Here is a 14,349-nt window from a genome sequence, read left to right on the forward strand (position 1 = left end):
GTGAACCCATGGCAAGTTGGTTTATGGCCCATGATGAAGCTGAGATTTCTGCCTTGGCGTGGGCTCACACAATCATGCTAATGTCACTAATCCACATTAAACCTAGATTTGACCAATGGTGTGAATCAAGGCAATGAATATAGCGGTACCAAACATTCCACTATGAATTAGGCCTTAATTTGAAATGAGATTGTACAACTGATGCAGGGAATAGTAGAGAAGAGAGCTGATCTTGTGGTAGCAAGCATGACTTGTCCCCTTAGCTAAGCAGGGTCCGCCCTGGTTGCACATGAATGGGAGACTCATATGGGGCCCACTGGGAGTGGCCCTCTCCACTCCCAGCACAGTAGCTCTAGTGACAGTTGCTGGTGTCTATCTTATGTTTCTTTTTAGATTGTGAGCCCTTTGGGGAGAGGGAGCCATCTTATTTATTTATTTGTTATTTCTCTGTGTAAACCGCCCTGAGCCATTTTTGGAAGGGCGGTATGGAAATCGAATGAATGAATGAATGAATGAATGAAACTCCATGTGTGAGCCCTGTAAGAGATTCCCCTCAGGGGATGGGAAGAGCAGAAGGTTCCAAGTTCCCTCCCTAGCAGCATCTCCAAGATCTGAGAGAGATTCCTGCCTGCAACCTTGGAGAAGCCGCTGCCAGTCTGTGAAGAAAATACTGAGCTAGATGGACCAGTGGTCTGACTCAGTTTATAGCAGCTTCCTATGAAACTCAAGAACCTGCCATCTGCCACATCTCGGCCACCTTTCCTGTTGGTGACAGTGCCTTTCAACCCACTCCATGATCTGATCAACCTTCGAAGGCAGCAGAGAATGCAGCCTATCTAGTACAGCAGGCCCCGGTATAAGCTCCGGGGTTGGTCTTCAACCACCAGTCTCCCTTTCTGGGCGCCAACAAGCACCTCCCACCACAGACAGCCACCCCCGGACGCAGATCTGCCATCGGAAGAGACCCACCTGCTTCATCACCTCCTGCTTGTTCTTGCTCAGCTCTTCGTACTTGATTTTCCACTGGCTCAGCTCGCCTTCCAGCTTCTCGATGTTCTTGCTGAGGGACAGCTTGTCCCTGAAAGAGAAACCAACAAGAAGGGAGTTTGAGGGCTGCCGGCCAGGCATGGCGGCTCTCCGGCGTCACCAGGCAAGTGCTTTTCCCGCAAGGCATGAGAGTCACCCGATCCGGAAGGCGTCACATGCAGGAAGCGAGGTCCCGGGCAGCACTCACTCCCGCTCTTTGAGCAGCACTTTCTGGGACTCATCCAGCCTCAGCTTCAGGGCGGTGACCTTCGTGGCGTCCTCCTCAATGACAGAGACGTCCTCCCAGATCAGCCGGTTCCTCTCCGGGCGGGTGAAGGCAGAGCGGACGCTGACGGAGCTGCGCTGGTCCCAGCACTCGGATCCATCCTGTTTGCTCTTCAAGAGGTTCTCCATCAGCTCAAACTCCTGCAACGACTGCAAGAGGGGAAGGGACGGGCATTAGGACATCAGGACAGCCCTGCCGGATCAGGCCCAAGGAAGCCCATCTAGTCTAGCATCCTCTTTCCCACAGTGGCCCACCAGATGTCTCTGAGAAGCCCCCAGGCAAGAGGTGTGTGCATGCCCCCTCTCCTGCTGCTGCTACTCCCCTGTGACTGGGATTGCAGGGGCAAGAGCCTGGAAGTGGCCTATAGCCATTGACAGACCTGTCCTCCACGAATTTTTCGAAGCCCCCTTTAAATCCACCCAGACTGGGGCCATCACCACATCGCGTGGCACAGAATTCCATAGGTTAAGGATGCACTGTGTGAAAAAGTAGTTCCTTTTGCTGGTCCTAAACTTCCTGGCCACCAGACAGTTTTACAGGATGACCCCTGGTTCTAGTTTGTGAGGGGAGAAAATAATCTCTCTCTCCACAGCATGCATAATTTTGTAGACCTCTACCATATCCAAATAATTCTGAATTGTTCTAAGGATAAAATGAGCAGACAGACAGTGTCCAAGGCCACCCAGTGAGTTTCAGGACAGAGTGGGGATTTGAACCTGGGTCTCCCAAGTCCCACTGTTCCAGGCCAGCTCAGCATCTGGGAGGAACAAGCGATGGGTTGCACTTGCTCTCCAACCACCTCTCTCTCTCTCTCTCCCCCTCCCTGGCAGCATCTCCAGGTAGGGCTGAGAAAGACTCCTGCCTGAAATCAGAGAGAGCTGCTGCCAGTCAGTGTAGACAATACTGAGCTAGATGGACCAATGGTCTGACTCAGTTTAAGGCAGCTTCCTATGTTTGGGGGGAAAGAGCTGGTCTTGTGGTAGCAAGCATTCAGTGTCCTGTTTGCTAAGCAGGGCCCATCTTGGTTTGCATTTGGTTGGGAGACTACAGGTGAGCACTGTAAGAGATTCCCCTTAGAGGATGGGGCTGTAGCTTAGTGGAAAAGCATCCGCTTGGCAGACAGAAGGTCCCAGGTTCACTCCCTGGCAGCCTCTCCAGGTAGGGCTGGGAGAAACGCTGCCGGACTAGGTATAAGGCAGCTTCCTATGTTCTAGCGCAAACCGTAGTTTAGACAGCACGGCAAACTCTTGCTTGTGCCAGCCAGAAAACTAAAAGAGAAGCTGCGGAAGCGAGGGACGGTGGGTGGGTGTGAACCGGTGGCATCTGGAGCAGGCCACTGATTCAATAAAGCCAGCCCAATTGGTGTCTGAAGGACTCTAGGATCAAGATGATGAAATGCGAAAAGCGGCCATTAGCACTGATTGGCACTCTCCATCCAACGAGCTGGCCAGGATCCAACGATCCAAAGTCAGGAGAGCCAAGCAAACACGGAGCTTTTTCCATCCTGCCGGAGCCAAGGAGGCAGGGAGGAGCTGAGCAAAATGTAACTACTTTGAGGACAATGAATTTTTTACTATCTCTATTCTGTAAATGTAAAATTATCATCTCAACAATCGGTTCCCATTGGCCTCTGCCTTTGAGTCCAAGCAATTTTCTTTTGATGCATACCAGCTGGCTCTTTATGAGCGCCAGAATTCCCTTCCCTGTGCTTGCTCGCAGCAAAACGCCTCATTATTTTGCATTCCGCTCCTCCCAGAAACAATCTATGTCGAATGCAGTGCACTTGCATGCTAACGGCCCTCTCTCCCCGCCCCCGCCCCGCTGCAAATATTTACAGCTTTTTGAAACATCTGCAGAGAAGCGTCCAAGGTAGCAACTCACGACACAGTGTTGGCAGGGTTATGTCATTTTGAGTCATTAGAAGCTGATATTACTCCACGATCAACCCGTTCCCCTTTGCAGTAAGAACACTCACTAACATTCTGTGAGCTCACAGCAGCTCAGCCAATGGCTGTGGAACAGTTGCTTGCCGATCGCTAGCCCCAGCAGATCCCCTTGAGGCAGCACTGTTGTAGTGGTTAGTGAAAGCCTCAACAAATGATGGGGCCATAGCTCAGTGGTGGAGCATCTGCTTTGCATGCAGAAGGCCTCAGGTTCATTCCCTGGCAGCATCTCCAGGTGGGGCTGGGAGAGACTCCTGCCTGGAACCTTAGAGAGCTGCTGCCAGTCAGGGTAGATATTACTGAGCTCAATGGACCAAGGGACTGACTCAGTCAGGCAGCCTCCTGTGTTTCACTCGCAAGGCTGCTCTCATCCTCAAGGACTTGCGATGTTCTACAGCCGCATTTGGGCAACTGGTTGCTAAGCAACATCCTGTGCCCCCCCCCCATAACACTGACAGTCAGTGAATAAATATTTCACCTCTAGCTACCATCTGCACATTACAGGTGGCTGTTGCACATGCAAGGAACTTTGCAAAGCTCTTTAGAGAGGCATTATCTCATGGAACAGAATGCACAGAACAGAGCAGTCCCAGGTAGGATAGCATCCCTCCAGTGGCTGTTGCTGGTGCCTATCTTATGTTTCTTTTTTAGACTGTGAGAAGAGGAGAGCTGGCCTGGTGGTAGCAAGCATGACTTGTCCCCATAGCTAAGCAGGGTCTGCCCTGGTTGCATTTGAATGGGAGACCAGAGGTGTGAGCACTGCAAGATATTCCTCTCGGGATGGAGCCACTCTGGAAAGAGCAGAAGGTTCCAAGTTCCCTCCCTGGCAGCATCTCCAAGACAGGGCTGAGAGAGATTCCTGCCTGCAACCTGGGAGAAGCCGCTGCCAGTCTGTGTAGACAATACTGAGCTAGACGGACCAAGGGTCTGACTCAGTATATGGCAGTTTCCTATGGGGACAGGGGGCCATTTTAGCCTTTTTATTTATGTATTTACTATATTTATTTCTATGTCAACTGCTTTGGGAAACGCTTGTTGAAAAGCAGCATATAAATATTTGTCGTATTCTACTTTCTAGCCGGCAGAACTTGGCAACCACTCGTCTTATCATCTTGATCTGTGAGGAGATGATTTCCGCTGCCCTCAGGGTAGATTTGAGAGGTGCAGCCTCCAGGGCTGTTGCTGGTGTGTCTTCCTTATGTCCTTAAGGCTGTGAGCCCTTTGGGGACAGGGAACCATTTGGTGTATGCGCGTTTCTCTGTGGAAACCGCTTTGAAGACTTTAGTGGGAAAGTGGCATACACGTATGCATAGTAGTAGTGGCAGTAGTAATTTTGTTCTGAGGACACTCCTGCCCCTTCCCCACCTCGGCCCTCTTACCTTGTTTCTCGGGAGCTTCTCGGAGCCCACGTCTCGCACCGGCTCCGACTCGGCCTCGCGCTCCTTCTCGGAGGCGACCCGGTTGTCCCGCTCCTGCTCCTTCTGCCCGCCCGCCGCCGCCAGGCGCGCCACCTCCTTCCCCAGCTGCTCGTTCTCGTTCAGCACCTCTTGCCGCTCCCGCTTCAGGCTGGCCAGCTCCTTCGTCAGGGCCTCCAGCTTCTGCCGCAGCTGGCGCACTTCCTCCCGGGCCTTGTTGCGCTCGGCCCGCACCTTGCTCCACTTCTCCCGCCAGTTGGCGGTGCAGTCCGACCACCAGCGCATCGTCTTCTCCATCTGGGCCGCCCGGGCCCGGGCCTCCTCCAGCTCCCGCAGGCGCAGCTCCTCGCGGCTCTCCCAGTCGCCGTCGAGGCAACCGGCGCCCAGCAGGGGCAGCTGGGGGGGCCCCGGGGAGGGGGTGCCGCTCTTGGGGGTGGGGGGCATGGAGTCCGGCAGGCTCATCCGCTCCGGCTGGGGGCTGCCCAGGATGCTGTTGAGGAGGCTGCTGTTGGAGAGCTGGGGCGAATCGGCCAGGTGGGAGGTGGCGCTCGGGTTCATGGCCCTTCCGGGTCAGGTCCTGGGATGCCGGCAGCGGTGGGGAGCCCCAACCACCATGTGCTCCCCGCAAAGAACAGTTTTATTTCTACCGCAGGAAACTCTTTTGCCGCTTGGCCTCGCCGCTTGGCCTCGCCCTAAAAGGCACCTCCGGTGAAGCCAGGGAGGTGGGGGTCGGAATGTTCAGCCGCTCAGAAAGGCGCAAAGGCAGCAGCCCCAAGGAGGGAGCTTTCCCTAGACCGTGCTCAGCTGGCATCCAGAAACTCTCGCACCCTGGTCTTTGGAGCATCCCTCTGAGCACGTCACGTGTGTCTGCAGAAGCCTAAACAAAAAGGAAGAAGAACTCAATCAGCCAACCACGGGCCCAAACAAGGGCTCTTAACTCTTTTTGCACCTGAAGACCCCTTCGAAATCCTCAGGTATTACCCATGGACCTCCACCCCATCTATATATTTTAGGAACATAGGAAGCTGCATTATACAGGGTCAGGCCCTTGGTCCATCTAGCTCCGTACTATCTACACTGACTGGCAGCAGCTCTCCATGATTTCAGGCAGGAGTCTTTCCCAGCCCCACCTGGAGATGCTGCCAGGGATTGAACCTGGGACCGTCGGCGTGCAAGACAAGTAGATGCTTTCCCACTGGGCTATGGCCCCATCTAAGGGGAGTATCTTACCGTGCTCACCGGTAGTCTCCCATCCAAATGCAAGCCAAGACAGACCCTGCTTAGCAAAGGGGACAATCCATATTCACGCCCGCACGACCAACTTGCCTCCACAGGCGCCCTTACCTTCAAGGCAGGAGAGGGCCTTGAAGGTAAGGCGTTAGTCTGCGCTCAGACTGCAACTGGGGACTTGCCCATTTCCTTTCTCCCCACAGAAGCAGAGGACTGACCAAAGACTGGCGACGACCTAGACGAAGCCTGGCTTTGACACCCCCCCGCCGCCCCCTTCGCCGGCAGGGGCCGATGGTCCTCATCCTCCTTGCCCCCTCGGCCAGCCACTTGTTCTCCTCGCCGCTTTTGCCTGCCACTCTTGCTGCTACTGGCGGCTTCTGGGCAGTTGGCCTGCCAGGGTGCCTTGTAAGGATGTGGCCCACGTGACACAGCAACAGGGTCACAACACGCCACGGCAGGGCCGGCTGTCCGGAAGCAGCCGGTAGCGGCAGGAATGGAGGACGGAGGCAGCAAGGAGAGAAGCGGGTGGCCGGGCGGGCAGGCGACAGGGATGGGAAGCAAGCCGGTCTTGTGGTACCAAGCATGACTGGTCCCCTTAAGCTAAGCAGGGTCTGGCCTGGTTGCATCCGAATGGGAGACTTGATATATGGACACTGGAAGATACTCCCCTCAGGGGATGGAGCCGCTCTGGGAAGAGCATCTAGGCTCCAAGTTCCCTCCCTGGCAGCATCTCCAAGATAGGGCTGAGAGAGACTCCTGCCGGCAACCTTGGAGAAGCTGCTGCCAGTCTGTGAAGACAAGACTGAGCGAGATGGACCAAGGGTCTGACTCAGGATATGGCAGCTTCCTGTGTTCCTATGCAAGGGCCTGCTCGGTCACCTGCTGGCTTGCTCTGATGATGGGAGGTCTGCCTATCTGCCAGGCAGGGGGTGCCCGTGGAGTTGGCACATGACCTTCGTTGCTCCTCCTCCCCTCGGTGCCCTAGATGAAAACCAGACTGATTCCCAGACCAGTGTTTCTCTAGCATGTTTGTGCTTGCTCAGCAAGGTGCACACAGCCTGTGGCAGGCCTCACGTTCTGTGGGGAGCTTTGGGGCAATGAGAAAAATCTCACTGCGCAATGAGCGCTCAGTGACAAGCCTCTCCATGGCTTCACGCAGTTGTGCAATATTCCTGCACTAGCGCCACGTGGTCCGTTGTTCCAGTGTAGTGTGAGTCACGATGGGGGCCAGAAACTCCCAGTGGGCCCTTGGCTAATTTAGATTTCAATCAGTTTGGTTTGGGGACAGAACGAGGGAGTTCTAGCAAGCGGGGTCCTTTTGCCTCCCCCACATTTCCCCCAAATCAGAGCAATGTCCTGATAGTTAGAAAATAAAAAAAATAAAGCCTTTCCGTAGCTCCTTCCCTACAAAATCTTCAGTGCAAAAGGCAAAGTTCCACAGAGTCAGAGTCCCTCGAAGGCGTGCACTCACAAGTTTGTTGATGTCTACTCAGCAAGTTTTAGATCCCACTCAGGTTGAATCAGGAAGGCCCCACTCTGAATACACTTGCGCGCACACTGCCTTGATACTGCCGCCCAGAACAAAACTCTTTCCGCACACAGATGGAAAAAATTAGAGAGAACATTGGTCCCCCCTCACCCCCATCCTCTCTCTCTCTCTCTCTCTCTCTCTCTCACACACACACACACACACACACACACACACACACACACACACACATATCTCCCGCCCTCTCAAATCGATGCAAGCAAGAATGGACTGGCAGCGGCATCAGGCAGAAGGTGATGATGCCTTTTTTCCACTCACCCAGACCCAAGACCTGGAACGTGGCCTGGAAGCCACAGGAGGGAGAAGAGCAGAACTGGCGGGAACGGAGAGGCAGAGTAAATTTTTAGCACAGAAGAAAGGAACAAACAAAAGGCGAGGCGATAATTGCACCCAGGCTGGTAGAAATAGTGAGAGAGAAATGCACGTGTAGGAGGAATTGGAAACCGCAGCGCCCAGACAGAGGACAGCCAGCCAGCCAGCCAAGAGGCTGTCATTAGGGATGCCCAAACAGTTTCCCCACTGACCAAAGATACAACAGATCACTCATTCTCTGGACTGCTCTTTAAAATGGGAGAGGCCAGCTTTTACCTACCTGGAGGCAGAAACATCCAGCAACGGCATAGCAGTCCAGTAAGGAAGGGCATCGTACTACAACCCACATGCATGCATGTACAGCCACTTTCCTCACGGAAGCTGCACTGCTCGTCTCAACGTGCTGCTGTTGATACACCTTCCCCCTCGCATGTTAGAATGTTCATGAACATTCCATGGCATCACACATCAGCTCAGTAATGGCTAGTGGGGTTCTTAGGCAACAATGTGCAGGAGCTTAGCACAGGGGTTCTCAAACTTGGGTCCCCAGATGTTGCTGGACCACAGCTCCCATCATCCTCAGCCACAATGGTCCCTGGAGGTCACTGAGTTGGGGGATGATGAGAGTTGTAGTCCAACAGCATCTGGGTTGGGGACATAAGTTTGATCACCTCTGACTTAGCATATATGTATTTGGTGTCTATGAGCCACCTAGTTATTGGCTGAGCTGCAGCAGGTCAGAAGGGGTGGTGAAGGCAGAAGCTTGCAAGAAAAGGAAGAAGCAGGTCGTATTTTGTTAGCTACAGATATTACCCTGCAAATTCAGGAAAGCACACTGAACTTCCATCAAACCCACTGTATGTTCACCCAGTAGGATTTTCATATTTCCACAACACACTCCTCATTATTCTTCATTCCGGAAATATCATCATTCTCTCACTTTTAAAAATCCATGTGCATCTATATGCTCCACAGGGATAAGATGGTTTCACTCCATAAACACCACAAACCCCATGTTGCAGTGAGACTTCAATCAAGTGTGCAAATATAGCAACTATTCGGTATGTTCCACTTGCAAGGCTCTAGACAAATTTCACACAGGGCCAAGGGCAGGAAGGGTTGTGTGAAAAAGCTGTGCCCTGGTCAAGCGATAGGCAAAACATGTTCCCACGGTCAACCGGAATGAGCACCTTTCCAGGAGACATTGGGGTCCCTGCAAACCAGAGCTGCACAATTTCAGCCCTCCTGCAGATGCTGGACTACGGCTCCCATCATTCCTGACTATTGGCCACTGTAGCTGGGGAGCATGGGAGTTGTAGTCCAAAACCAGCTTTGAGCAGCCCTGCTGTTAACAAACGAAGCACATTGCTTACCTCTGCCTGTGTGAGTAAGGGGTGAGTCGGCTTGGTGGGAAGAGGGTCAGAGTATAGACACAGAAGGCTATACGGAATTATAGCTTTGTTTTTTAATGGGTTTTTGTCTTAGCATTTTCTAAAATCTAGTGACCAACATCCTGATGGTGAACTTCTGCAAGGACATTGCTTTTGTGCAAGGATATTGCACTGGCTGATCGCACGAAATCTGGAGCTTGCATTCCAGACTGGTGTTACACTAGTGCACACGTATTTGCACTTGTGCCACTGGTGCACAAAAAGCTACGGCACGCCCCCTATGTTTTAAAGGGCACTTTTGTGCAATTCCAAAAATCTCCGCGATTTAGTGCAATTACGTGGTCTTCTTGTGCTGGCAAAACTTTGTCCTGCATTAGGATATCAGCTAATGCGATCTTTCCCAAACCTCTAACACAGCACGGGCTCCAGGTTTAAAGTTCATCTATGCATTTTTGTCCATTTGCAAAGCTGATCTCTCAGACATCATCAGTGTCTTGGCCTGCCCTTCAGCATATGCTGCTTATTCCAGTTTCTCCAGGTCCACACGCTCTACTCCATTCTCTTGGCTGCCTGACAACCCTGTGAAAACCTGGGCCTCTTTTCTCCCTCTCTCGGGAAGCCTGTCTTGTGTTTACATCCACCCACAGAAGCCAAAAAATGGGGGAGCCTCTTCCAGTCACGTCTTTCCCGACCTAAATTCCTTGGCAGCCTTCTTCTCTCTCCTCTCTCCACGCCATAGCTGCCCAAATCACAAAGCTGCTTGCAATACGTGGATGGCTGAAGGCAAAAGCCCCCTCAGTGGCACGGGGTCCTTCTTAGAAGGTTTCCAAATCCGTTTCCAGCCGCCTCCCACCAACCCCGCCACCGATGGCTTCCAGCTACTCCCAGCATTTTCTGGGCCCAGTTCGTGCTGAGAAAGGACCAATTTGGACAACCCAAATATGTGCTTGGATCGAAATCCTTGGTTTCTCAACCTTGGCTCAAAAGGCGCTCATGGTGAAATGGTTCGTGGACTAGTCTGAACCTCTTCAAGAGGGGTGAATCTAATGGGCCTGTGCATGCCCCCAAATGCTGGATTCCGATCCAATCTGACTCCGATACCGTCAGAAGGGCCTGCAATTGCTCCTCGCAGCTATTGGGCCAGATTAAGTTTAATTCCAACTTTTTTGTCAGAGTCCCCCATCCTCCCCTCCCCTCCCCCCTTACCTGGGATCAGGTGGGGGCTAGGAGATAGCATGCACTCTGCCCGCTTTGCTCCGTACAAAACACTAAGCCCTCTGTGCCCCGTCAGGCATTACTGGATGGAATTCCCCAACAACAGCACGGAACCCCTGGCTTTCCAGTGCGACTTCTGTGGAACGGTTACGGTATTTTAATTTAAGTTCTTTTTAGGTCCCCAAGTGGTGTGGGCTGCATCCCTTAGAAAAAAAAGCTACAATTCCCACAATGCCCCATGTCGCTTGGGAACCTAAAAGGAACTTAAAGGGGGAAAGGACTCCTGGCTTCTCCACAGAAGGTGCAACACTGGAAGACCAGCAGTGCGTCTGCTGGGTTTGTGCTCTGGACAGAGTGAAGAGGACGTCACGTATGTTGTCTCCTGACCCCCACCCAGACCCAGATAAGGGAGGAGAGGGCACCGCAGTCGTGAGCATGGCTACTAGTCATCAGACTAGTAGCCATGGATAGACCTGTCCTCCATGAATTTGTCCAAGCCCCTTTTAAATCTATCCAAGCTAGTGGCCATCACCACATCCCGTGGCAGAGAATTCCATAGGTTAATTATGCGCTGGGTGGGAAAAGTCCTTCCCTTTGTTAGTCCTAAATTTCCCAACCTTCAGTTTCATGGGATGACCCCAGGTTCTAGTGTTATTCCACTCAAAGGACAGTAACTTCCCCCCAGGGAGAATGACATTCTTTCCCCAGCAAAGGCATAGGAATACAGTATACAATCTATTAGTAGGGAAAATATCTAAGCTGGAAAACATTTCAAAATAAGTGGTTAAGGCATCCAGCTTGCTGGTTCCTCGTTTTTTAAAAAATCCTGTTGCATGCATTTTGTTTGCAAATACCTTTAAAAAACAAGGAACATTTCTCCTCCAGTTTAGGAATTCACATATTCACTTTATAGAGTTACATTGCAAGCAGGGACATAGTTAGGGGAGAGAGGGCCCGTGTTCACCCCCCTCCCAGGAGGCCCCTCGGAGTGAGGGAGATTAAAATGAAGCAATAAGGAGGGGTGTAGCCAGTGGGCTCTCAGGAGCTGGGGCCCCCAGGTTCTTTGAACCCATCTGCTCAATTATAGCTATGCCCCTGGCTGCAAGTAAAAGAACTGAATGTTATTCTGTAAGGGGAGTATCAAAACAGCTTCCAGGCCACTTCAGGGTTCCGAGTAACTTTCAAAAGTTATCATCTGAACCTCAATGAAACCAGTTCAGAATCAGTTGGAGTCTGAACCACAACTGAACCAGTTCAAAACTAATTCAAGGTGCCCGAAAGGGCTGCTGAAACACTGACATTCATTTGTCTAAACCAGAATTGAACCAGAATTAAACCAGATTCTGATGAATCTGGAGTGAAACCCTGAGAGAAACCACCCCCTATTTCCTCCCCTGAGTTCTCTATAAAAGAAAGGAGGAACACGTTATTTCCTTTTCCAGGGGACCTCTGCAAGAAGCACAGCCAACTTCTCCTTCAAACTCCAGGATGAACGAGAGAAACAATTCCAAGGGGAAGGGTCAGGGAAGCCCAAAGATAGAGGCTGTCGAATAAACCGAGACAAAATCAGTGGGCCCTGGTGGCTGTACAAAATCAGCTTCTGGATTGTGCCGATATGGGTTAGGACTCATCACTTTCAGCACGTGCCCTGTAAGTGTGTGTTCATTTTTCAACATTAAAGAGCAGCCGGATCAGGCCCTCACAGCTCAGGACCATGGGGGCAGGGTTACCCTTCCCATCCCACTGTGACCCCAATATATTCCACCTACCAAGGCAAGTGCAGGGCTGGGGGGTGGAGATGGAGTGTGGAGTCGAGGATGTCTCCGGTGGGTCTTTGCAAATCCAGACACGCACAGCTTGGCTGAAAGAGGATTTGCGTACTTAGTCAAGTGCCAAGGCATCTCCTGTGTACAGGCACAAATATTTAAGTTCGTTAAATAAATCAAACAGGACAGGAGATGCTGGAAGATCTGCAAGTTTGCTCTAGAGGCCTGCTTAATCCTTTTAGGACTTCCTAACCAAGGTGAGGGTGGAGGAGGAACAAGCGGAAGCAGCAGCATTGAGAGCCGAGTGGTGAGGAACCTGAGAAGCCAAGCTTTGAAGCACCGTGCCTGGGATCATCTGAAAGAGTCTGCTAGGGGGATATCAAAGGGAGGTAGAGGTCACACACTCCATCAGATGCTGCAGAGATTAATTGGATCTATTCCACTATCTATTCACTGATTACAGCTAGACTACTATAATGCACTCTACGTGGGGCTGCCCTTGACAACGATCCAGCAGCTTCAATTGGTTCAGAATGCCACTGCTAGATTACTTGCTCGGAGATGAGCTGGGCAGAAGGGCCATTCCCAGCTCCCCCTGTGCCCTCGCAGCGGCGATGAGGACTTCCAAAACTGCTCTGCGACACTCCTCGCCCTTAAGCTGAAGTGTGCCGTTGAGTCGATGTTGATTCCTTGAGACCACAGAGCCCTGTGGTTGTCTTTGGTAGAATACAGGAGGGGTTGACCATTGCCTTCCCCCACGCAGTAGGAGATGATGCCTTTCAGTACTTTCCTATATTGCTGCTGCCTGATATAGGTGATTCCCATAGTCTGGGAATCACCAGTGGGGATTTGAACTAGCAGCCTCTTGCTCGCTAGGCAAGTCATTTAATACCTGCCAAAATACCTAACTACACATTTGTTCAACCGTGTTCCTTGACTTTGCATCAGTCCACTCAATAGATGCATTAGGCCACTCAAGAAGACCTGGAAGAGGGCTAAACGTGTTTGGCAAAACATGTACTTTTTGGACTGACTGTGCAAACTTCAAGTATCATTTGCCATGTCAGCATTTGTTTCTGTATACATGAATATTTATTTGTGACAATCAACAGCCTTTGGGGTTGTTGTTTTTTAAATGAGATCATATTTACTTTTTTACAACACGGATGTGAATAAACATTCATGTATATTTAGGATTTGCTTGTATACATTTTGGTCCTCCTGGTCTTGGAGTGTCAGTGCAATAGCACCAAAAGAAAAGCACAGGAAGCCTAAAGAAGTCACAGAGGAATTCAAGGGGTGGGGGTGGATTCCTAAGCTCTTGCTTCATATCTTGAACGGGTAGAAGAAAGGAAAACAAGATGAGATGGAGAGATGGAGTGAAGCAAGCTAGCTGATGCTCTGTTAGGCAGGACCGGCCCAAGCAGAGGCAACCTCAGCAACCCTCCAGCATGCCAAAATTGGGGAGGGAGCCACTCTGCACGTACTGTACTTTTGGAAGACAAACACAAAAGCCGTTAGCTAAGCAAGAGCCTCTGCATTTCAGGAGACACAATTCAGAGTCTTCCAATTCCCATTGATTGCTCAGCACAGTTGCAAAGGGACAGCCAGGGTGGTGTAGTGGTTACAGTGTTGGACGAGGAGCCAGGAGACCCGAGTTCAAATCCCCGCCCAGCCGTGAAACTCACTGCATGACTCAGGGCCAGTCACTTCTCTCTCAGCCTAACCTGCCTTGTTGTGAGGATAAACCGCCATGTACAGAGCTCTGGATTCCTTGGAGGAAGAGTGGGATATATATGTAAAAATAAAAGAGGATGAAATGACTAGGACAGATATTAAAAATGAAACTAAGAAAATCATATCTTGGTTGTCTCCTAATCATCCAATCTACTATAAGATGACATATCCATGCTAAACAAGAAAAGAGAAACCTTCCAAAGTGGTGATTCTCTTTTATTTAGCAAGGGGAGAGCAACTGTCCTTCTCCATCCCCAGCACAGCATCCCACCGGTGGCTGTTGCTGGTGTCTATCTTATGTTTCTTTTTTAGATTGTGAGCCCTTTGAGGGATAAGGAACCATCTTCTAATTCATTTTCTATGCAAACCTGTTTGAGAACTTTCTCACTGAGAAACAGTATTAAAATGATAGATTGTGGTGAGGATTTTATTCAATCTTGGACTAGCAATACATACATACATACAGCCAGGATCAGCCC

The 14,349-nt window shown here is 51.1% G+C and overlaps 1 protein-coding gene across 3 annotated transcripts in view; it reads right to left on the reverse strand.

Moving 5' to 3' along the window:
• CCDC102A (coiled-coil domain containing 102A) overlaps window positions 1-14,349 on the reverse strand; it is a 39,333-nt gene that overhangs the window by 14,840 nt on the left and 10,144 nt on the right. Inside the window, exons 2-5 of one of the 3 annotated variants that reach the window (XM_053271559.1) lie at window positions 12,137-12,228; window positions 4,635-5,547; window positions 1,235-1,461; window positions 970-1,078 (exon numbers count right to left, since the gene is read on the reverse strand). In XM_053271559.1, the coding sequence (XP_053127534.1) occupies window positions 970-1,078; window positions 1,235-1,461; window positions 4,635-5,228 (930 nt within the window). In that variant the 5' untranslated portion in view covers window positions 5,229-5,547; window positions 12,137-12,228. Of the gene's footprint in view, window positions 1-969; window positions 1,079-1,234; window positions 1,462-4,634; window positions 5,548-8,041; window positions 8,168-12,136; window positions 12,229-14,349 lie in introns of those variants that run through there. The other 2 variants (XM_053271558.1, XM_053271557.1) reach the window with 2 other exon arrangements.

This window comes from Hemicordylus capensis, chromosome 9 (genome assembly GCF_027244095.1).
Source record: "Hemicordylus capensis ecotype Gifberg chromosome 9, rHemCap1.1.pri, whole genome shotgun sequence".
NCBI lineage: Eukaryota > Metazoa > Chordata > Lepidosauria > Squamata > Cordylidae > Hemicordylus > Hemicordylus capensis.